This window comes from Myotis lucifugus, unplaced genomic scaffold (genome assembly GCF_000147115.1).
Source record: "Myotis lucifugus unplaced genomic scaffold, Myoluc2.0 scaffold_1, whole genome shotgun sequence".
NCBI lineage: Eukaryota > Metazoa > Chordata > Mammalia > Chiroptera > Vespertilionidae > Myotis > Myotis lucifugus.
This window is the reverse complement of record NW_005871049.1, coordinates 13,854,053-13,877,595: the sequence shown is the minus strand read 5'-3', so window position 1 is coordinate 13,877,595 and position 23,543 is coordinate 13,854,053. Positions and strand designations below refer to the sequence as shown.

The following is a 23,543-nucleotide window of genomic DNA, read 5'->3' as shown; positions in this document are numbered from 1 at the left end:
TCCATGTGCACTTCCCTGCATGCAGCTCCCAATACACATCAGTCTTCGAGAATAACTGGGTTGTCTCTCGTACATCTAAAACTTGGAGTATGGAGAGAATAAATTTTTTTAATGAAATAGTCATGTTGAGACAAGCATACTGTACAAACTAAATGATGAGGCTTTCAATGCACTGAACTAAATGTGATACAAAGAAATGGAAGGATTTTTGCTGAGTTGCATATGATCCTAAATGAATTTGTAATGCAGCTTTTCTCCTTCATTCTCATTTTAACTATACAAGTAAAATGTGCTGGTAGTGCACAAATTCAAAGAATAAAGAAGTATATAAAGTGGAAAGCCTTTTCATTTTCTCTCCCCAGAATAAGCCAATTGGAACAGCTTAATGTCTTTCTCTGTGCAATTTCTTCTAGGCATCCAGCTATTTGAGTTTTCAGTAGTTATGACTCTTTATTTTTAAGATTTTAAAGTTGATTTTTAGAGAGAGATAAAGGGAGAGGGAGAGAGAGAAACATCGATGTGAGAGTGAAATACCAATCAGCTGCCTCCTGCACATCCCCTACAAGGACTCAAGCCCACAACCCGGGCATGTGCCCTGACTGGGAGTTGAACAGGCAACCTTGCAGTACATAGGATGACATCCAACCAACTGAGCTACACCAGTTTTCAGTGGTTATGACTCTTAGTCTACAAACTCGGGTCATGGGAATGTGATGTTTTTAACTTCTCTATAATTCAGTTTAATTTTTCTGGCCCCCATTCTGGGGCAAGGCAGAAACTTTTATCTCAGACAATTAACAGATTCCACTCTCTATATGAATTAAATCCTGGCTTGAGCACTTACTGGCTTTGTGACCTTAGTCAAATTACCTCCCCTCTCTGTGCCTTAGATTCCTCACTGTAGCATGTAAATAATATTCTTAGCTTATAGGGTTGTTCTGAAAATGCGATGCTTCATATACACCAAACATTTTATAATGCTACCTGGCACATAATGAGGACTTAATAATATTAGCTAGTGTTTATGTAAAATACATAAGCAAGTATATTTTCACTAAAAGATATGTTAACAAATTTCCATTTCAATACATGTAGATTTCATTTTTTCTAAAAGCAAAGTAGGATTTTATTTATTTAATGTAACATAATCATCTAACCAACACAAACAATATTGATGATCGTTTACACTTTCTAATTTTTGCTATAACCAACTATGTTTACAATGTACACTCTTACTATTATGTCTCTGAAAATTTGTTTCTTTTGGATAAATTCTTAAAAGTGGAATTTCTTAGTTGAGATTGTTAAATGTTAAGATGCTGCCATATTATCCTCCAAAAAAAGTGGTATCAATGGGCATAAGATGCATAACTGTCACATATTCTTGAGAACAGGATTTTTGGCAGCATCTCTGTGTTAAGCTCAGGCATGGCTCATGAAGTCCAGACAATTCCCCACTAATGGTATCATCCAAACACTTCAAAGTCAACATATGAAGTCATAACTCACCCTGTTACCCTCAAATTTCTCTCAAGGATTCCTTTTATTCACAAAAGTCACCACCATTCATCTGGATGTTCAACTTAACTAGAAATTCTTGATTACTCTTCTTCCCTTGCTTCCACTTCCACTTTCTAATAAAGGGAAAAATCAGATCTGTCAATTCTAGTTTCTTATTTCTCAGAAAGTCATTCATTTCAATAATGAATGATGGCTTAGGATAAACCTAATCATAGAATCACCATCTTGTAAATGTCTACCGGCAAATCCCTTAATCAGGCCGGCTCTCATCCAATCCATTTTTCCCACCTAGTTGGTGTAACACTTTTAAAAGACAAATACAACCTAGTGACTTCATAATTTTAAACATTTCTTAGCTGCCTATTGCCTGGAGGATGAAGTCCAAGGTGCCTATTATATTCATGTGTACCCTGGCCCTGCTTTCTTCTTCAACTGCCTCTCACACCACCCTCTCTAGTGAACCAAACTGAACTTTCTTAGTTTCAGTTCTGCCTGCGAGCTTCCTCTGGCTCCTTGGCTAGACCATGTCTGCTTTCTAATCATCTGTCTTCTCCTGTAGATTGTGTGTACTGTCAGGGGAGGGATTAAATCTGTCTAGTATCCCCAGGAACTAACTTGATAAGTGTATGTTGAACAAATATGAGGGAGTGAATGAAAGAAGTGTAAGGATCACCTGTCATAGGAATATCTTTTCTGCCCGAAGAGCTCAGTGTGACTGAATTAGGTGATAGAAATTCAGGGAATGACTGTGGAATTAGAAAACAGAAGCATAGAGGCGTTTTGTAGGGTTTTGTAAAATGTTTTGTAGGGTTTTAAAACAGCTATTTGTCAGGTACTCAAATGTTCGTGTTTGCTTGCACCTCAGGAGGAAGGGGAAATATATTTTTATGTGTTCTGAAATGAGAAAGGTGATAATTTTTATAAAAATAGACAGCCTAAGGCCCTGGCCGGATAGCTCAGTTGGTCAAAATGTCTTCCCAATATGCCAAGGTTGCAGGTTTCGATCTACATACAAGAAGCAACCAATGAGATTGCTGTTTTCTCTCTCTCTCTCTCTCTCTCTCTCTCTCTCTCTCTCATCAATAAAAAAAAAACATAGCCAACCTAAAATCCAATTCAATATTAGTAATGCAATGGTGACTTTCACATCTAAAAATTGATGACATTCTTCCATAACCTACCCAAAAGCTTGTGAAGCAAGTTATGATCTGAGCTGAGGCAAGAAACATTGCGTATAGTGTGACTATTCAGAATCCTTAGAAATGAAATCTTTCCTTTTAAGAAAATGACTTTAAATATAAATAAATAAAAGTTTGCTAAAATATCTAGAATTTATAGTGATGACAAATCTGGTGACAAGAAAAATGTATGAAACTAAAGCACATAATCAATCTTAATTGTGGGATTTCAGAAGCCACTGAACTTCTCACCCTTTAGTTTAGTTTATTTGCACTATAGATTGTAGCTGATTTCTCTTGAAATAATTACATTTTAGAAAGAGGAGTTAAAAATATTGAGATTTTGAGGAAAGACTTATTAAGTATATCACCACAATTTTTCAGGAACATAATTTGGATAATTTGACTTTACAAATAAATGTCTTAATTTCACAGAGTGAATCAAATGTGACTGTGGTTTTATCTCCGAAAAAAAAAAAGTTAATCAACAGGAAGGTTAGAACTTAAAAGACAGAATGTGAAATCTAATAAGCAAATTATAGAAAGAAACTTTTTTCTGCTTCATTAAAAAACTAACTATGAATAAGTAAAATGGTTTATGGACTTACTTTCTGTAAGTCAGGAATTGCCTTTCTCCTTTGCCTTAAACTAGAAAATATTTTAAACCCTGACACAGTTATGTCATCTCAACCAGTATGCGTTTAATCCTAGGAAGAATGTTGTACTCAGGTTAGACACTGAGTGACTTCTAGCATATTTTTAAAGCTCTCTATTAGCTTAGATATTTAATACCCAGCATTGCAAAGGCAGCAAACAGCAGGGGAAAAGTCATATACAAATAAGTGTTCAGGAAATTTAAAAGTACTATTGTTTTTTGGAGTTTATTTATTTAATTTTTCATCCTCACCTGATTTTTAGAAAGGGAAAGAAGGGGAGGAAGAGAGAGAGAGAGAGAGAGAGAGAGAGAGAGAGAGAGAGAGAGAGAGAGAGAGAATATTTAAGGCTGGGATACCAAGTCCTGGCAGCTCATCCATAGTCTATGGGAACTCATGGACAGAGTTTTTGTCTGAGGATTAACATAATCAGACTTGCATTTATAGTGACAGTGTGGAGAGAATTTAAGAAGGGTAAACAATTAGACTATCATAGCATCATAACAGTGATGGTGAGAGGAAATGGTGACTACTAAGTTAAAGGAGATTTTTAGGAATTTTATAGGATTTAAACTGGATGAGGGCTTGAGAGAGACTGGGCAGGGCTGAAGGAGTCTTAGGTTTCTGCTTTCTATAACTGGGTAGATGCCAAGGCCACTGGGAAAAGGAGTAGAGGACATAAACCATTTGTTTTCATTGCTTAATTAATAAAGTCAGTTGTCTGTATTCAATATAATAAGAAGTCCTTGGAAATAAGAAAATCATTTTGTTGAGTCAGTGCTTTTTTCTCAGTAAAGAATGTTTTAAATGTTAGGAGTAACAGGGAATCTCAGAGATCACAAACTCCCCTATTTATGTTATCGATGAGAATACTGAGGTCAAAAATTGAATCACCCATACAGATAATGACAGAGCCAGAGATAGAAAATTAGACTTCTCCTCCCCCAAGTTCTTCCATGCCAGTTCACCCTGATATAATCAGTATATATTCAACCCCAAGCTCTTTATCAGTTCTAACCAATAATATTAGTTACAGATGACCTTTCTAGGAATTAATTTTGCAACCCACCAGACAGAAATTTTAAAAGTTGTTCCATTCAATTTTTCTGAGGCTTTTATTGAAATACTAGAGGCCCAGTGCACGAATTTGTGCACATTGAAAGGAAATTAATTAAAAGAAATATTTTAATATCGCTATTTGCCCTTTCTCTATAATAGAAGTGTCAACCAAATTCACGATCGACAATGACAGATGGAAACAAACATGTGCAATTGGCGACAGCAAGAGCTTTAGATAGATATAGATACAGATACAGATATAGATATAGATATAGATATAGATATAGATAGATATATAGATAAACTTACTTAATTAGACCTGCTTTCTGATTTAGCTAAACTTTTTCCAGCCCAGTGAAGCACCCCAACTTCTCTTTCAGGTAATTGTCAGCAACACAGCAGTAAATATCAACATGAAGCAGATTATTATTGTAGATCACACAGGGAGAACAAAGGGTAAAATATTTAACTACAGCAGTGTTTGACTACATTCTGTGCAGTGAGAAAACCTAAAGTCATTTTCAAGTTCCACCATTTCTTCTTTTCAGTAAGGTCAGGTTTCTAAGCTTTTTAAATCTCCATTTTCCATCTAATGAAAAGAAAATAGGATTCTACCGAGTCTCCTATCTTCCTACTCCAGGACTTCTGTGAGGATCAAATGAGATGAGGCACGGGAAAATGCTTCACAGACATTTGGTTAAAGTGTAAAATGTTTCCACCTGGCTACAAAGCAAGTCTTGTTCCTGGGCTGAAGAAACTGCAAGGAGACTAGTCACTAGGGAGAGGAAGCTGGGCATTGCTATGTGACATCATTACCCAGCACCCACAGCCACTGTTTCTGGACTGGGCTGGGCTGTGGGCCACATTTTGCGCCGTGGGGTCTCAGCAGTGTCGGCTGTGATTTGGTGGGCTGTCACTCCAGGGTGGTGGTGGGGCCTGTGTCCCACCTGGGGGAAGCCAAGTGTTGCTTTGTGGGTGCCAGGTCTGCCGTGCCATTTCTGTAAATGGCAGTGCGCATCACGGCAGCTCCTGTGTTGAGCGTCTGCCCCATGGTGGTCAGTGTGCGTCATAGCAACCAGTCAGATGGTCAGACACTGCATATTAGCCTTTTATATATATAGATAAGTTTAAAAGTAAATTACTGTATCTTTACTATTAAAAATATGAATCAAAGTGGTGATTTGCACTCAGATCAGTTACTAGTTTAATCTGCCTAAAATTGCTGTGTACAGCAGTAAAAATATTTCTAGAATATTATCTTACTGATTCTCTATAATTATCCCAAATATATCTCAGGGAAACCACTTATTTAGGGGTATACCTAGAATAAAAATAATAAAAGAAAAAAATGTTAAAAGATGTTTATGGATTCTATTCATAATAATAAAATATTAGAAACAACTTGAGTGGATGGATAAGCAAACTACTCTGCATCACTAGAGTAGAACACTATGTAGTTATTTTAATCAGTATGTGGATTATGAGGTATGTAGGGATGAATATAGAAAATGCGCCCAAAAGAATATATGAAATTGAATGTACACAGAAGACATCAATCTGAACATATTGGTGAATGTTTCTGAAAGGATAACATATTTATTTTGAATGTGACAGATAGGTGCAGACAGAGTTCTATATTTTTAGGATGGTTTTGTTTTCTAACTCCTTTTTATCTAGTTGTAGAATAAGAGAAACGTTTTTGTAAAAGCCTTTTGCCACTTCCAGCACATATGGGAAACTAGGTAACAGGAAACCAACTACAAACATCTAGAAAAAGTGGCTGCAGTGTGTTATCCTTACACATTATTTTTAAATGACTGTCTGAGCTGGAAATATAAGGAGCTATAGAACTGAAGTTAGTAATCAAGTCCTGAATCTATGGCTGCCCTGAAGGATACATGTACGCAGCAAGAATACAGAGCCTTCGGTTTGCAAGGTCTTATGGGAAGATGAGGAGGCAAAAAAGTTATTTCCTTTTTCTCCTTCTCTGCTACCAGCCCCTGGCTGTGGCATTTAGAGGACAGGCATCATCACTCTCATCCACTGACTATGTTGCTGGCTACCCCTGGCCTTTTGTGTTCCTCATTGCACTGGCCACGTAGCAGTCATCAAATATTTGCTGAGAGCAATTTACTGCTAGATAATTATCAAATTCTTTCTTCAGTGTAAGCTATATTACAAAATAGAATCATATACCTTTTCTAATAAGCTTTGTCTTAATAAGCAAATGAGAACTTTGAAAATTATATTTTAGTATTTATTGGCTGTACCTACCATTACATTACTAAATAAAAGATGTTTCCTGTGTTAGTTTTCATAACTTTTCCAAATTTAAAATGTTTGTATATCATGTTCATGAGATTGTAAAACATAATTAAGAATTCAACCTTTGTAATAATAAGAACCTGGTTTTGAACCCTGGTTTTAACATCTATTCTAGTTGTGTGACCCAAGCCAAGTTACTTAACACACCCAGACTTCAATTTCCATATCTGTATAATGGAATAATATTTGTTCTTCTGAGAATTGTTGTCAAGATTAGATACAATAATCCCTGAAAAGAATTTAGCATAATGCTAGGCCTTTAGTATAGACCCAATAAGTATTAGCTATTAAAATGTGAGACAGAAGAAGGAGGAGGAGAGAGAGATTTGAATTATTAGTCTTAAATCTACAGTGTAAATTGTTGATTTTATTAGATACCCTCCAACAAATATCAACTTTAACACAGAAAAAAAGAAAATGACTCCTAAATATACCTGTTGTTTTTCTGTGTTCTTATCTCGGGATCATAATCACCAGCACTATAACAGTATATGTGCTGGGAACATTCATTTTTGTTTTTATCCAGATTTATTGAGGTATAATTGACAAATGAAAATTTTATATACTCAAGGTGTATAACTTGATGCTTTGATATATGTATGCATTGTGAAATAATCAGGCTAATTAAGTTATCTATCATCTCACATCATTATAATTTTCTTTTCTTTGTGTGGGAACACTTAAGATCTACACTTGTAGCAAATTTCAAGCATACAATACCATATTGTTAACTATAGTCACCATGCCTGCATTAGATCCCCAGAACTTACACATCCTACACAACAAACTTTGTACCACTTAACCAACATCTGTCCATTTTTTTTCTTGCCAGTCCCTTGGCAACCACCTTTCCATTCTCTGCTTTTGTGGTATGATAATTTGCATGCAATACAACTGATCTATTTTAAGTGTACAAGTCAATGATTTTTTAAATTGTAGAATTGTGCAGTTCATCATAATTCAATTCTATGACATATCCATCACTCCAGAAAGGTCTCTTATACCCATTTGCAGTCAAGGAAGCATTTGCTTTTACAGTGTATTTTTTGAATAGTTTCTATTATTGTACCTTATCTTACTCTATACTTTGATTAGGCACATGAATGGATACGGTCCAGGTTGGAGTTGAGAAATATTTTAGATGGGAGCAATTGGGAAAGCTGGTTTGGATGTTCCTCCATCACGCCTTCCTAGAGCAGTGAGCATGAAAATACCAGTAGACAAACTATGAGAAGTAGAACTGGACAGCCCCTTGGAAGTCGACAAAGAAAATAAGGGCAATTGAATTTAAAGATAAATGGGAATAGGCAATGCAGGAAGTGAAAACATATTAGACTCTGTTTATTTGAAGATCATATAATTGTGCCTGAGAAAAATTTTTTAGGGCAGGGATAGGACTAAGGAAAGGATGTACATAGAAAAGAGGTCTTATTGGTCAAGAAACTACAGATAAGAGCTTGCAACCTAAAAAGTGGGATAGTAGGAGCTACTGTGATCAGAGCCAACAGGCAAATTTCCTTTGAGGGCAAAATAAACCAAAATGAATTCTAGGTTTATTCCTCTTAATTGGTATAACCTGTCACAGAGCTAATAAATGGCAGAATCAGCCTTGTTCAAAATTGCTGGTTCTAAAATTAACATGAAACCAATATTTTTTAAAAATGAGTAGTTTCAAAGACAAACATCAATTTAAGCTTAGATCATGTAACTCATTTAATTATATGAGTGAAATCCATAGGCAGTAAACAAAACAAATACTGTATTCCTCTAGTTCTTTTTTCTAAACCATTCTTCTAGGGAGAAAAATAAAAAAGGAAAGGCTGCCTGGTGAAAAACAGAGAAGTCTGGGTTTGTTTGTTTTTTGCCTTCTACAATTTCCTGAAGCACATTGTTAAACCCTGTGAAGCGAGAAGGGTATATTCAAATACACTAAGGGGTACATTTCCATTTATTATCCACATGGTTTTCTTCTCAGTTAAAGCTGAGAGCCTGTCTATCCTTCCCTCTTGATTTCAAGGGATCATTCTTTGTTTGTTTTGTTATGTTTTTATTTTGTTTTTTGTTTGTTTGTTTTACAAGTAGTGCTTGAGTTGGGAAAAAGTGGAGTTTGTCCCTTAGATGTTTCTCTGGAGATTTCATTCTGGCACCGGAACAGAAGCACATCACTGTATGGCACTTTTTCTATGCTGGTCTCCTGCCCAGGCGCCTCCTCCTCTATCATTTCCTTCCCTCTCATCCTTGCCTGTTCATCATCTCTCATCTGTATTTGTCCATGCCTCCATTTACTACGGGACTAGCTTGGTTGAGCAAATGGGTTCAAGAGTGGAGGGAGCAGTGCCTGTAGGGGTGGAAAGATAAGTGGCGGAACGATTCCCAGAATTTGGGGCATGGGCAGGCAACTAAGAAAGAATTGCTGTATTTCTCTCTCCTTGCCTGCCTCAGGCCTCCTTCAAACCTAAGCATAAGTCAAGGATTTTAATGTCTTAGAGCAGTGATGGCGAACTTTTGAGCTCGGCGTGTCAGCATTTTGAAAAACCCTAACTTAATTCTGGTGCCATGTCACATATAGAAATTTTTTGATATTTGCAACCATAGTAAAACAAAGATTTATATTTTTGATATTTATTTTATATATTTAAATGCCATTTAACAAAGAAAAATCAACCAAAAAAATGAGTTTGTGTGTCACCTCTGATAGGTTCGCCATCACTGTCTTAGAGTAAGGACTGAAGATTCTAGGCTATTGTAATGATCCTGAGGGTAGAAGGTGATGGTGTCTTGCACCAGGGGGGTTGCAGTGAATATGAAAATAAGTGGTTGGGTTTTGCATGTGTTTTGAAGGAAAAGGCAGAATTTTCTGAAAAATTGGAGAAAGGGTAGGAGAGAAAGAGAAGAGACATAGACCATAGCAGATGGACTTGCTGTGAGCTACTTTGGGAAGAGTGTAGGAGCTGGTGGTTAAGAATGGGGAGCTGATGAGCCCAGTTGGGGACATCGGGAGTTGGAGGTGTCAAGAAGAGAGCTTTTGTTTGTTTGATTGTTTTGACTGTTCCCATCACCATGTATTTGTTTACTTCAGCTAGAGACTTACCGACATTTGCAAACATGAAAGAACAGTGCCAGGCCGACTCCAAACATTTCCTCAAAGGGTTTCGAGAGTTCCAGACATCTCCATGTGAACATGAGTCCACAGCACAGCACATCGAACCTGGGACAAGCGTTCAGTATCTGTACTTTGTGGAGAAGTCAGTCCTTCAGGGACACGAGCAGGCCAGCCTTTCCGGGCGCCTCAGTAGGTACACAATCTCCATGAAGTCGATCATCTCCTGCTTGTCTTCCTTGGCCCGGTTCTTCTGGTTGTTGCCAGTACCCAGGCCAATCCTGATGTGCTTGTCACTGAAGAAAAAGAACACAGTCCACGGATCGTATAACTCATACATTTTGTTGAAGTTGGGTACTAATGTAGTTTCCACAAGATGAGTAACTGCCAGATGTTTAAGCGCCTCTGCTATGCTGTCCAGAACCTCGTCCACTTTCATGCACTTGTGCTCCAATCGTGCCCGAACCAAATGTCGACTGCTAGGTCTTCTTCGGAAAGGACGGTCTCATCCACCTTGTGCAAGTGTGGGACCAGGTACGCCACGCTGGCGACTCAACTGGACTCTCGCTAACACAGGGCCTCCCAAGTAGAGGGCTTTTGTTTTTAATTGGAGTTCAGGAAAATAGATTTGGGTTAGACATGTGAATTTGGGGGTCATTAGCACAACTGAGGTGTTTAAACCACCAGATTAAATGAGATTATTTAGGAAGGACATGTAGATTTTTTAAAAAGGAGGAGTTCCAAGGACTGAGCCCTGAAGCAAGTCAATGCTAGAGGATGGGGATGCAGGAGGACCAGCGAAAAGCAACCCAAGTGGGATGTTCGCTCAGATTATACAGTCCTTGTCTAAAGTGTATCCTGGTACTAATTAGAGTATATGAATACGAATATTAATTCGCTACCTGCTTTATTTTTCTTTATATCTCCAAAATATGACACCCCCATAACAACATGCACACACCTACATGTGAATATGTGTGTGTTCTAATGAAATGATATTAAAGAATTTAAATAGAAACTAAAATGTACATATTCACATATATACACTTTAATTGTTTTACTAGTGGAAAACTATTATGAAGCCCATTTCAATTTTCATGATCTATGATTTGCCATATTATTTACACCCTATAAAATATTTTTTGTCCAAGCAGATATGTTGTAGTTTTGCTGGTTTTATCTGATTGATATTTAATTCAAGTGTTTGGATTCAGTTTAAATTTCAGACCACTATAAAACAGAGTTTTGCTATATTCTTTTTATCTCGATAATTAAATTGTACTCATAACTTCCCATTTAAGAAGCTATAACTGTGAAAATATATGACATGTTTAAGAGTAAGGCACTGAATAGGTAGATGAAATTTATGTCTACTTAAACTTATTTTCTGGTGGTGATATTTTTTTCCATACCATACTATTTCACCCTGGGCACCAACATTGGCTTTTATTGTGGAAAATGAATCTTTCAGCCTCACTAGGTAAGGTGATCATCGTTATGGGACCAAAGTGGGAGAAGCGATGCCTGCTGCCTAACTCCCTCCGACAGACCAACTTAGGAGCAGGGGCAGGGTTATGCTGATGTCCCCAGACTGTGACTGAAGAATTGCCGAAACTGGTTTGGCTCAGTGGATAGAGCGTCAGCCTGCAGACTGAAAGGTCCCAGGTTCGATTCTGGTCAAGGGCATGTACCTGGGTTGCGGGCACATCCCCAGCAGGAGATGTGCAGGAGGCAGCTGATCGATGTTTCTCTCTCATCGATGTTTCTAACTCTTTCTCTCCCTTTCTCTCTGTAAAAATTCAATAAGATATATAAAAAAATAAAAAGTAAAAATAAATTGCAGATATTGCCCTGGGGCTAATACTGCCTTAGCTATTAAAAAAAAAAAAGAATGTATTGGAGGGGAGGAAAGGAAGTGGGTGGGAGGTATATTGGGAGGGAAAAAATGAAGGGATGGTGCAAAAAAGTAAGGGGAGGCAATGCTGGTAATGGGAAAGGAACCGAAGCATCTTGTGCTAAATATAAAAATGGAGTGCAAAAGTAGCTTCGTAAAAGGTTTATGAAAATTAAAATTAGTTCGGGATAAGGAATGTAGGGTAAGATTACTGAACTTTTATCAGAATTATTGTGTAGAAGATCAAGGGTTCAGAGGGGATAAGGGTCAAAACAGTGACAGCAGGTGTCCCTGCCAGTGCTCTACTCTCCACCTGCATCTGGATTTCCCTTTGTTACAAATGTTACACCTACTGGCGCAGAACCGCCTGGCGTGGCCAGGAAATCTGCACTTCTAACACCCAGACGCTGTCCTCATCCCCAAGTCAATCTTATGCCCGCTAAAATTTGAGCACAGCTGAACTAGGATAGAAGAAATGAACACTTGAGAAATAAATCTTGAAAATGTACATGTTCGATTCAAATGGAGAGGAGACACTAAGGGAATTTGCAGAGTAAGAAATAAATAGAAAAAAATAATGTACGGGAGTGACTGTATGAGGGGCCAGGAATGCCATCCTCAACAAGAGGACAGTTATGTGCAGAGAAGAATGGAAGCGCGCACATGACCTTGAGAAAGCTAGCTTTCCAAGCAAGAGCTAGGTCGTGGAGGCCTGTCAGTACCCATAAGATGACACCAGAGAGCAAAGTGTAATGCCAGAGGAGCAGATCAGTGGAAAGGGGTCGCGGAGCAGCCACTACACACTGCCTTCTGTGTCGGGTGGGTAGTAAGTCTTACTCTCAGCTGTCAGAGCTGCTGGGCATCAAACATCAGCCCCACCCTGGTGTCCCATCAATATCTTTAGATAACCATTATCTTTACAAAAATAACACCTGGTTGTTTGATTTACTAAAGAGCGCGGTAGATTGAACTTCGTACGAAATCTGAGTACAGATGATTTTCGTTAAGGGCCTTAGCACACTCCTGCCTAAGATTGGGAGAGCCGGAAAGAGACAAATAATTGACAGGGACATAGTTTCTTTTCTCCTCCTCACCATTGTTATTTGTCTAGGGCTTTAATTGGCATTAAAATATATATGATAAGTAAGGTATGTTTTATTTTTAACCTTCTGCTTCTGAAATTTCAGTCACATGCAAAGTTGAGAGCAAATTCCCCTAAGTGTCACAGATTAGCACTGTGTTTTCTTCATAAACCTATGCCCTTCGTTGACTTCTTGTCCTGTCGTAGGAATAGTCCAAGCAACCAAGGACATTCCTCTTCATTAGCATGCAAGAAAAAAATTAAATAAATAGCATGATAGCCATTATATGTTTACAAAAGAATATTATTTCCCTGAAGAAATGGATACTTCCTCCTGAAAATCATTAGTGTTTAAAGGGAAGGGGACCGTGATTCCTAGATGTGAATTTTTCTTATTGGGTTCTAATATTTCAAAATAAGAAATGGAATGATGGGAATGTTAATAATGTAACTGGTAAATATAGAGAAAATATTCAATAAGTACCCAACATAGTAGCAAGGTATTGTGAGAAATGCTTTGACAGTTGGATACAAAGGGATGTAAGCATGCTTTGCACCAACCCTGTGAATGCAACAACCATGACTTCTCTCTTTTTCCCCTTTGCCTAGTGCTTTGCTATTTCTTCCTTTCCCTGCTGGAATGCCTCCTTTATCTTTCCTAATGAAACTGGCCAAAGATTTCTTCCCTCCATGGAATTCCTACCCCCATAACATAACCTGCTTGACCAATTCCTAGATGATGGTTATAAACAGCAGAAATCAATTTTAGATTTTTTATAACAAATGAAAAACCACAGGAACAAAAAGGGTGATGATAAAATAGCATAATGTAATTTTTTGCTGGAAATGCCCTTTTTCTCTACAATAAAATTCTCCATATGCCCACTTGGCATTAAATTCTTTTCTCAGCCATTAAAATTTACTCCCTTTGTCCCAAGTATCATGGGGGAAGATATAGGTAGTAGTTACTGGCTGCTTGCTCTGTGTCAAGCACTCTGTTAGGCACTTGCCATGAATGATCACCAACCCAACCCACCTATTATAAATAATTGTTCAGATAATTATGCCCACCTCCCTCATGAGGAAGCAGAAGGCTGCTCAAGGTCACCCAGCTAATAAGTACCAGAGCCAGGATTTATATTCAGTCTTTTCCCTCTGTGCTGTGTGACCTCAAGTTTATTAATAATTAATACTAACACTAATTTGTTTTGATTGTTAATACTTGATATATGTAAACATAAAGAATGTTCCTAGTATATGAGTAAGAACTAGATTTATTTTCCCTAGTCTTAAAAAATACCTTGTTCATTTTACTTAAAAAAAAACAACAACTCTTCTTAGGACATTGTAAAAATCTCTCAGAATAGTTCTTATCTGTTCAATAGGAAGTAATGACATATGGACTTATGTTTATGATTTGCCATCTGATATTAAGGGCTGCAAATTCTTTCTGCTTTGTGTGTAACTTGCCTTTCTCTTTGTTGTTGTAGTACTGGCTACCAGTTTATTTACTATTCACCTGAAAACACAGCCAAAGCAAAGGAAGTTCTCAGCAACATCAATCAACTACAACCTCTGATAGCAACCCATGCAGACCTACTGCTTAATTCTGCAAGCCAGCATTCTCCAGACAGCTTGAAGAATTCTTTAAAGATGCTTTCAGAAAAAGTAAGACCCAAATCATTCCTACAGTGGGGAAAATGAAATACCCCAATCCACATGGGTGTTGCTTTATGCGTACATTGCCTTTCCTAGCACCTGGAAATGTAAAATAGACTAAGTTAAAAAGTAAGCTTCAGAGTATTGCCACAGGACCAAACTGAATTGGCCTCATTCTCTTCATATCTTAACTGAGCACTGATTTTTTTTTCCTGGTAGGAAATGAAACCTGTTATTGGTTGGTATATATTTTTTTCTTTTCCTTGACATCCTTCATTTTCTTTGGCTCGTGGCCTTGTCAAATAAATTAGATTTTGAAAGTTATTTTCCTCTGGTGATCACCTAAATTATATGCCTATGAAGCTATACATTTAAATGGGAATTCACTTCATTTGAAAACAGGACTTGGATGTGAATTCTTATCAGTGACGTAGGGTAATTTCTCTGCCTGATTCACTTTCAACATTATCTACTGGGAAAAGGTTCTAAAATTTCCCCAAAATATTAGTTATTGTTTGACATGTTAGTGGGACCTAAGCCTTCATTTTTCTAAGGGTGACTTGCACTTTATATGCAGAGAGGACAGGTAGCCTGGCAAAGGTAGGTACTATATCAATTCCATAACTAATTAGGGCAACTAAATGACACCAAGGTAGCAAAAGACAAATTGCAGTTTGTTTTTAAATATAAAACCAGGTGTCCAGGTGTCCTGGTGTCCAATTCCAATACAATTATCCTTAACCTCTGCATTCTGAGGACACCTTGCAATTTATTATGAGATCCTTTCAGTAAATATGTCCTTGAAGAAACTGACCAAAGAAAGTTCTCTTGGTGTTATCCTATATAATAAAAACCTAATATGCTAAGTGTTGGACCATTCGTTCAACTGTTTGACCAGTTGCTATGATGTGCACTGACCACCAGGGGGCAGATGCTCCGATTGGTAGGTTAGCTTGCTGCTGGGGTCTGGCCAATCAGGACTGGGTGAGACAGGCTGGAGCCCTCCTAGGTCCCTCCCCACTCCCTGGCAGGATAATCTCTCAAGTTCCTCCCTGGCCTCTAAAATATTTCTTCTAATTAATTTCCTTTCCATGTGCATGAATCTGTGCATTGGGCCTCTAGTTTTAGAATAAAATAACAGTGTAGTTTTTTGCAGATGATAGGTATATATTTTTTATTCAGATATGCTAATTTATAATAATAATAAAAATAAAAATAATAATACTTTTTACTTATTTAACATTTTACTTATTTACTTAACATTTTAGTTTAAAGAGTACATTATTATAATTTTCTCATAGGATATAAATAATATCTATTTGTATTAAAAATTAGCTAATACCTGTTCAGAAAGGTCAAGTGAATTGTCTAATTAATTAAAAAGTTAAAAAGTCAAAGCCTAAGACTTCCAGTTCAAACTGCAGCATTCCTTCTATGTCAGATCAGGTGCCTCCATCATGACAAGGGAGGGAAAAACTGACCCAAATTTTACAAGTACCGACTTCGCCAAATCTTGTGCCAGAGGCTTCGTGACTGGTGTTATTTTACTGTACCTTGAAATGGTGGGTACATACTGATTGTCTAGCTCACTTCCAGAGGCAGTTTCCAGGCCATAGCACAAAAAGGGAAAAACCAGGGAGGGAGGAAACTTTCCGGTATCCTCTATGTAATATATGCATTTTGACTTTTACATTTTTAAAATTACAAAGAAAATTTTAGACAAACTCATCAGCAATGCTTAACTATTCTGATAATCAATAAATATATCTAATTATCAATAAATATATTATGGCCAGGAAAAGGGAAGCGGGGAGAGGAAAGTGTTATACACAGTAAAATAATGTAATTTCATTTTGGTTCAGTTCTTTTTGGAATTTCTGGACGGAGGTGAGGCTTCTTGAATTCACCTAAGCAGAAATGTTAGTAGGTAGCACATCACTGCAGTGATCACAGAGCAGTATTTATGTTCTTCCTGTGCATTGGGCAGGGGCTTGTCATTTCACACATCATTTACAACTTGCTGCAGTGACTTGGGTGGGGGGACAGGGCACGTATTTTCTCCTCCTTTAATTCAGCATCGCTCCAACTTTTTCCCCTATATTTTTTTTTTACTGAGTAGACATGCTTCGTCTACTAATAAATCTGTCAGCCCTTGAAACCAGGAGGATCTTTTTAGGTTTGCAAGCCACGCATTTTCATTTTAAGAATGTGTTACTGGAAGTTCAAATAATTATCCCAGTTAACAGAGTTTTGCATAGTCTATGAAGACAATGTGTAACTTAGGATTTAAAATAAAGTATGATTCATTTCTACCTAGCCATGCTGCTGGTGGTTCAGACTCCATGCCCCAAGAATGGTCTTCTATTTTTTAATTAATTGATTGAATTTGCTACTAATGACTTAATGGACACTTTTGTAAGTTTGAGCGAAAAGGGTTTTTTTGTTTGTTTGTTTGATTTTTGTTTTTTAAAGCAGGCTTGCAGAACTTTCCATTTCAGGGTGACTTCCTCTTTCCTGCTGTGCCTGTGGTGTGGGGGCAAGATGGCAGACTCTTATTTCTGCCACGCTAGGAAGGTCCCAAGCAATTGAACCTTGATCAGCTGCCCGTGTGGGTCAGTAGTTTCCGCATCAGCAAGGAAGCAGGCAGTTGGAAGGGAGATAAAGTCTCTGTGTGTTTTTTCTAATTATGGGTCGAAATTTTCTGCTTCATTGTATGCTTGGTATATTCTATGGAATAACAGGAATTTTGTATTTTACATTCTTGGTTGCTGGATTTTATTGTATTCCTTTAAATAATGTTGGATTTTGTGCTAGTGTGAAGTCAAGTTATTAGCAATCAGTAAGTTCCTTTCAAGCCTTATTTTTAAGCCCCGTTAGAGCAGGATCCAGAGCAGCCTTTAACCTAGGACTAATTTAGCCCCACTGTTTGGGCCATACCCTTCTGAGGGCTCTACACAGTGCCCTATGTATTACAAAGCCCACTCTGCTGGTGGGAAGATGAGCTATTCCAAGCCCTTATGACCCTGGATCCTCGCACATGCAGATCAGTACTCAGGTAAAGATTTAAAAGCATCCATTTACAGATCATCAGGGCTCTTTCTGTGTGCAGGTCCCTCCTTTCTGGTACTCTTTTCTGTGAATTCTAACTAAACACTTTGGCTTTTCCAAGCTCTAATCTCTGTTTCCTCAGTTTGAGAAGTTCATGGGTGGCTTCTTCCTCCTTGTGCCATAGCCTGGAAACTGCCTCTGGAAGGAAGCTAGATAGTTAGAAGGATCATATAGTTTATCTCTCTATGCTGCCTATTTTCCAATGCCCTATAGAATAATTAAAGCATATCAAATTTAAAAGCAAACAGGATTCTTTCTTGCCATATACATGACAACTAAAATTATGGTCACTTGTTTATTCCATTGGCTAATTCCGTATTGCAGATGGGATTAGACATAGCCTTGAATTTTTTTCAGTGGCAATAAGGTCATTCCAAATAGAAGGGGACTTTGATTAATTTGTTGAAATTTCTCGTTAAAAAGAGTCATTTTAAATGAACATATCCTAACTATTTCTCTGCCACTGATAGTCAGGAAACTAGGAAATTTATTCCCAGGAGAAATAATTTTTAGTACTTTTATACTTGCTGATAATTCAAGTTACTTTGAAAATATATATGAGAATATGAATTGGAGAAATGTCAGTAAGGCAGAAAAACATTTCATTTTTCAGATAACATTTCTCTCTTTAAAATATCAAACAAATGAAATGGGTTGCCTTTGCTTAAGTTTATGCTTTTTTAGTATTATTGAACTGATATTTTAAATGAATTGTTTTGCCTACCCTTACGATAACATTTAGACAACCTTTCTTTTTTAACTTAATGTAATGTGAGCTGAGTCAGAAAAGAAAATAGCTTATCAGAACTCCAAGGCAACAGGCAACTCAGAGACATGGTCACACTCTGGCCATGACTTTCAGCTTCCCTAGTATCTTCTCAGTTGCAAGAACAACAAAATGCAGGCGTATTGGAGTTCTGTGGACTATATTAATCTCTATAAGCTTATTTATTTGACTGTAAAATATCAGGATCTTCATTGGTCTATACTAACTAATGCTGCTCAAGAAAATTAAGATTTGTTTCCAGGTCATGTGAATAGATTATTTTCTATTTTCTAACAAAATGCGATTCTACATACAGGATTTTGAGAGTTTCCAAAGAGTCAGATAAGTTTTTCATATAAACACAAAGTAAAAGATCAGCTATTATTGTGTTCTCTTAAGATTTTGTGTATTATATTATATTACAACCCAAAATTTCTGAGTTGTAAAGCTATAAGAATCTACTGTATTATCTCCCAGGACTTGGTGATAAATCAACCCAAATGAGATTTGAATAAACGAAGTGTGTGCATGCTATAGGAAGAAAATGATTGCAATGATAAGAACCATATAAGATTTCATTGCATGTGAATAGATATTTAGCTACATGGTAATTATGTGAGTGGTATAGGACTAGAGATGTAGTAGCAGGAATTCAAAGAAGGCAAGCTGTTTTGCTCTAAAAATAAATCAAAAGTTGCTATAGAAATTATCAACAGAGAAATAGTCTAGTTAAGTTGAATGGAAATAAATTCACATGTTTAATATTTAAATTAACATTGATAGACACATTTTTTCTATATGGAAAATTATGTAAACAACATATTTCCCATTTTGCTATAACTATACTGGTTTGAATACGGTCAAGCCAATTTTTTCAAGTGTTATTTTTTAATTAAAAAGGTGCTTTTTATTTTGATTTCCTAGTTTATTATAAAAATATTTTCCAATCTCTTATTCTTACATAATCTTTTTCCATATTTCTTGTCTAATTCCCTTTAAAGTGCCTCTAGATTAAAAGAGTGTTTAAAACATCCAATAAGGTTTAGCAGTAAAGATAGTTACATGGGCAATTGTGGACACAATTAATTCTGAGAGCTGGTAGCTGTTCAAAACACTTGGGGAGTTTGAGGTTGGGAAGAAGGGGAGGACAGAAACCTCCAGTTGCAGTGGCTGGGAGGTGATGTGGAGTAAGGGGAAAAGCTACTGAATTTGTCAGAAAACGGGACCTGTTCCATCTGTGCTGCTAATACGCAGTCTGCCTTGTCAGGTCACCACACTGGTTTCTTAGTTTCCTCATCTGGTTAATGAAGAGGTCCACTTTAAAGTCCATTTCAGTTCTAGAATTTCATGATCTATTGTAAAGAAGAGCTATACAGATATGACATTATCTTACTAGGCCCCTGATTTTCTTTAATTGCATGGACACAACAGGGAGACAGAGACGATTTAGTAACCACCAGTTAGACATGGCAGTGTTGACTGCACCATGAGAGAGCACAATAAACAGGTACCCAGACTTACAGCTCTAGTGCAGTCAGCATTGTAGTCAAGAGTCACATTAAATGGTAATTATATCAACTGTTATTGAAAATAATGCTATGACTTAAAGAACCCCTTCCTAAGAGATTACAAAGGATAAATATGATAACAATATGGGTCAGTGCGTGAGTGACTTCTCCACTCTTTGAACAGATTGTGAGCCCATGTGCATGCTAAGTGTACTATGACACAGAAAATCAATCACTGCCCCTCCAGTATATTACGGGGTGAAGCTATTAAACATTTCATTGGGAAATTGAAAAGTACAGCTGTGGAGTTCTTTATCGCTGGGAAGCTGTCATTATTCGAGTGCTCACTAGGTTATTTACCATCAGCCAGTAAAATCCTCCATGGTAGGTTTTATAGTAACCTCGCTAACCTCGAGCACTACTGAAACCATTTGGTGGAGGAGACAATTAGGGGATGATAATAAGGAATAAAAGCCAAATGTTTTCATGAGAAGACTGCTTATTCATCTTTACTGTTGAAATTAGTAAAAACCTAGTCTCCTGCCTCTAAAAGACATGTCTTTCTTTAGCCTTTAACACTGTTTAAAATGTAGATTATCTATAATCTGATGATATTTTCCATTAAGCTCTATTTGGAATTACTTGAAAGGTAGATGGTTTTCGAATGATTATTCCCAGTGAAATCCATCTCCAAAGATAGACTGTGGAACTAAAAGTGAGGGGCTGAGGCGACAGATGGTGCTTGTAGCGCACATGGAACCTCGGCGTTGACTTTTAGAGCAGTAGGACTCAAGGCCTTGGCAACATCCCCAAACCAAACTATGTCCCATTGATTGGTATGAATCATTTTCTCTTAAGTGCCAACAAATCTGCAGTTGACCTTTTCATAGCTCTATGCTGAGATGCCTACCATGGTATTTCTAATCCTTGTCAATTTCTTTCCAGACAGAGCTTTTTGTTCATGCTTTTAAGGATCAGCTGGTGAGAAGCGCTCTGTTAGCACTTTACACTGCCAGGCCAGGAGGCATCCTTAAAAAGCCACCCTCGCCTAAGAGCAGCACCACCGAGGAGAGCAGTCCCCAGGATCTACCCCCACCAATGAGAAGGCAGGACTCCATTCCCCATCATTCAGACTACGATGAGGAAGAGTGGGTAAGTCTCTTGCACATCACTTTCTTCCCAGTGTTCAGTCCTGAGACATTAAGTCAGCATAAGAAGAAATCTCTGCTTTTTATCCAAACAAGGCAGAAAGCAGTCACGATACAGATTGTGGGTGAATCAGTCTCATTTTTACTTCAGGGCAAATTATGAGTGGAAGTTTTATTCCTAGATCACATTTATTTGACATAAAAATGTATTTACTGTCAAATAAATCATACATATACAACCATGAATATGTCATCAAAGCAAAGATGCCACAATTGCTAGATTCTATAATACCTTTCCTTATTTATTGCCAAGGTAATATAAACCATTACAATTGTGCTTTAGAAAAAGAGTCTGAAATTATGTATAATGCACTACTCGGATGCAACAAGTATTTTCATTGTTGTAACCCAAATGGCAGTGGATATAAAGGTCTCTTAAATCCCTCTCCTCATGGTTCTATGATTAAGAAGATGTTCCTCTAGGTGTCCTAAAATTAGCAGAAGGATGGCCACATAAAGCATCTGAAAAAAGTAAAGCCAAGTGCCCTGGCCGGTGTGGCTCAGTTGGTTGAGCATCATCCCATGCACCAGAAGGTCGCTGGTTCGATTCCTGGGCAGGGCACATACCCTGGTTTCTGGCTCTATCCCCAGTAGGGGACATGGAGGAGGCAGTTGATCAATGTTTCTCTCTTGCAGTGATGTTTCTCTTTCCCCCCACTTCCTACCTCTCTCTCTCTAAAAAAATCAATAAAAACATATTATTTTTTTAAAAAGGTAAAGCCAAGTAGACAAAAGGAGCCAGTGTGGATGGGAACTCTAGTTGGCAGATAAGACAGGAGAAACATGAAGGTGCTGGGTGAGGGAGACCAGTGTGTTATTCCTGAATTAATACCTATTAATTTTCTAAGACCCCTCCAAATTATATGCCCACACGGAAGGAAACTCTTTACTGTAGCATATGTTTAATCAAGAAAAGAGTATGCTAGCTGTATTAGATGTTACACAGTTAATAATTACTATTCCTGCTACCCCAAATTTAAAAGTGTTCAGGGAGTAAATTATTGGAAAGGCCCAGATCTCTCAAAAAATTGCTGTCTCAAGTGCTGTGAAGTGATGGCTGCTCTTTCTTCTGATAAAATTTCTATCACAGGAAAAACAGAGCTGGGTTCCAAGAGGTAAATGCTGAATAAGTATTTGTTGTTGCTGATTAAGATTGCATTCCTCCCACGGAAGCATTTTCAAAAGAGCAAATCTAATATTTCTGCCTTTTACCTCACCTTTTCCTTCAATTTATTGAGAGCTCCAAGGCACTTGCCCCTCTTAACCTCTCTGAAGTTCGATTTTCTCAACTGCAAGCACCTGTTTGGCTTAGGGTGGTCATGAGATAAACGATTTACCTGTGTGATAGCGCTCCATTACCTGGAAAGGCCAAGGCATTGGATGACTTTAGAATTTTTTTCTATGTTTTCTTTTATAGCATATGTAAATTAAATAATCTGATTATGAGGATCAGTGCTATTCCTTGTGATAAAAGAGAAAACTGCATATTATGAACAGCTCTATCAAAAATGAATATTATGAATTTTAAGAGTTTGGGTAGATACAGAAAAGAACTTAAGCTTTTCGTAAATAATTACCATTTTATGTAAACTCAAGTGAGAATTTTGGAATTTGGGGTATCGTTGGTTTTTATAATTTTCACCTCACTGTGTTATGCTAATCCTCCCTCATATCTCACCTTCCTCCTGCTACACAAAAATGTCCCTCTTCTGCCTCCCTCCTTATTTCCTTTACTTTACATAACTTTGGGGACTTTCTAAATCGTAGCTGTTCCAAATTGGAAGGTAAGTATTAGGTCCTCAGAGTCTAGTGTTTGATAAAAACATGTTAACAAAGAGTGGCAAAAGGTTATGACAAAGGTTGGAGAGAGACAGAGGGTAGAAGGTGGGCTTCATTAATGTGACTTCAACTCAACATTTGATACACAGAACCTTCTTATGACAGGCAAAGATGGAAGAGAGTGGGACACACAGTGAGGTGAGGAGGTGTCCAGTGAACCATTCAGTTCAGTGAGGTCACTGAGCAGCTGTTCTGCCTGGTGTGCATTCCTGCTGAGGGCAGTGAAAAAAGGAGCTTTTCCGGGCCTTCTCCTTGGCTTGTAGGTGGCCATCTTCCTGTCCTCATGACGTTCTTCTGGGGTGCTACTCTGTCTCCAAATTCCCCTTTTCATAAGGACTCTTCATCTCTGGATCCCATTGTTATTAGAAAGTATATAAAACATTGTCTAAATTTACCATAATTGCTAGGGAAATATTTCCCACTCAGAGAAGTTACTTCTAACTCTCTCCTCCCCAAATAATTTTACTCTATTTGCCAGCAAGAACAGAATTTGATTGTTAGATAGATTCTTGTTAACCACTTTCTTTTAAAAAAATTTCGTCAAGACATGAAAAGTCTTTTAAAAAAAGAAACAGAAAAATTTCACCAAAGCTATAACCATTTAACATTATTTCCAAAGCTTTAACTAACTTTGAAAAGTTTTA

At 37.4% G+C, this 23,543-nt stretch overlaps 1 protein-coding gene across 1 annotated transcript in view; it reads left to right on the top strand.

The window, feature by feature from the left end:
- Window positions 1-23,543, top strand: part of INPP4B (inositol polyphosphate-4-phosphatase type II B) — a 496,781-nt gene that overhangs the window by 394,714 nt on the left and 78,524 nt on the right. Inside the window, exons 17-18 of the mRNA XM_023754658.1 lie at window positions 14,302-14,479; window positions 20,798-21,004. Of these exons, the coding sequence (XP_023610426.1) occupies window positions 14,302-14,479; window positions 20,798-21,004 (385 nt within the window). The remainder of the gene's footprint in view (window positions 1-14,301; window positions 14,480-20,797; window positions 21,005-23,543) is intronic.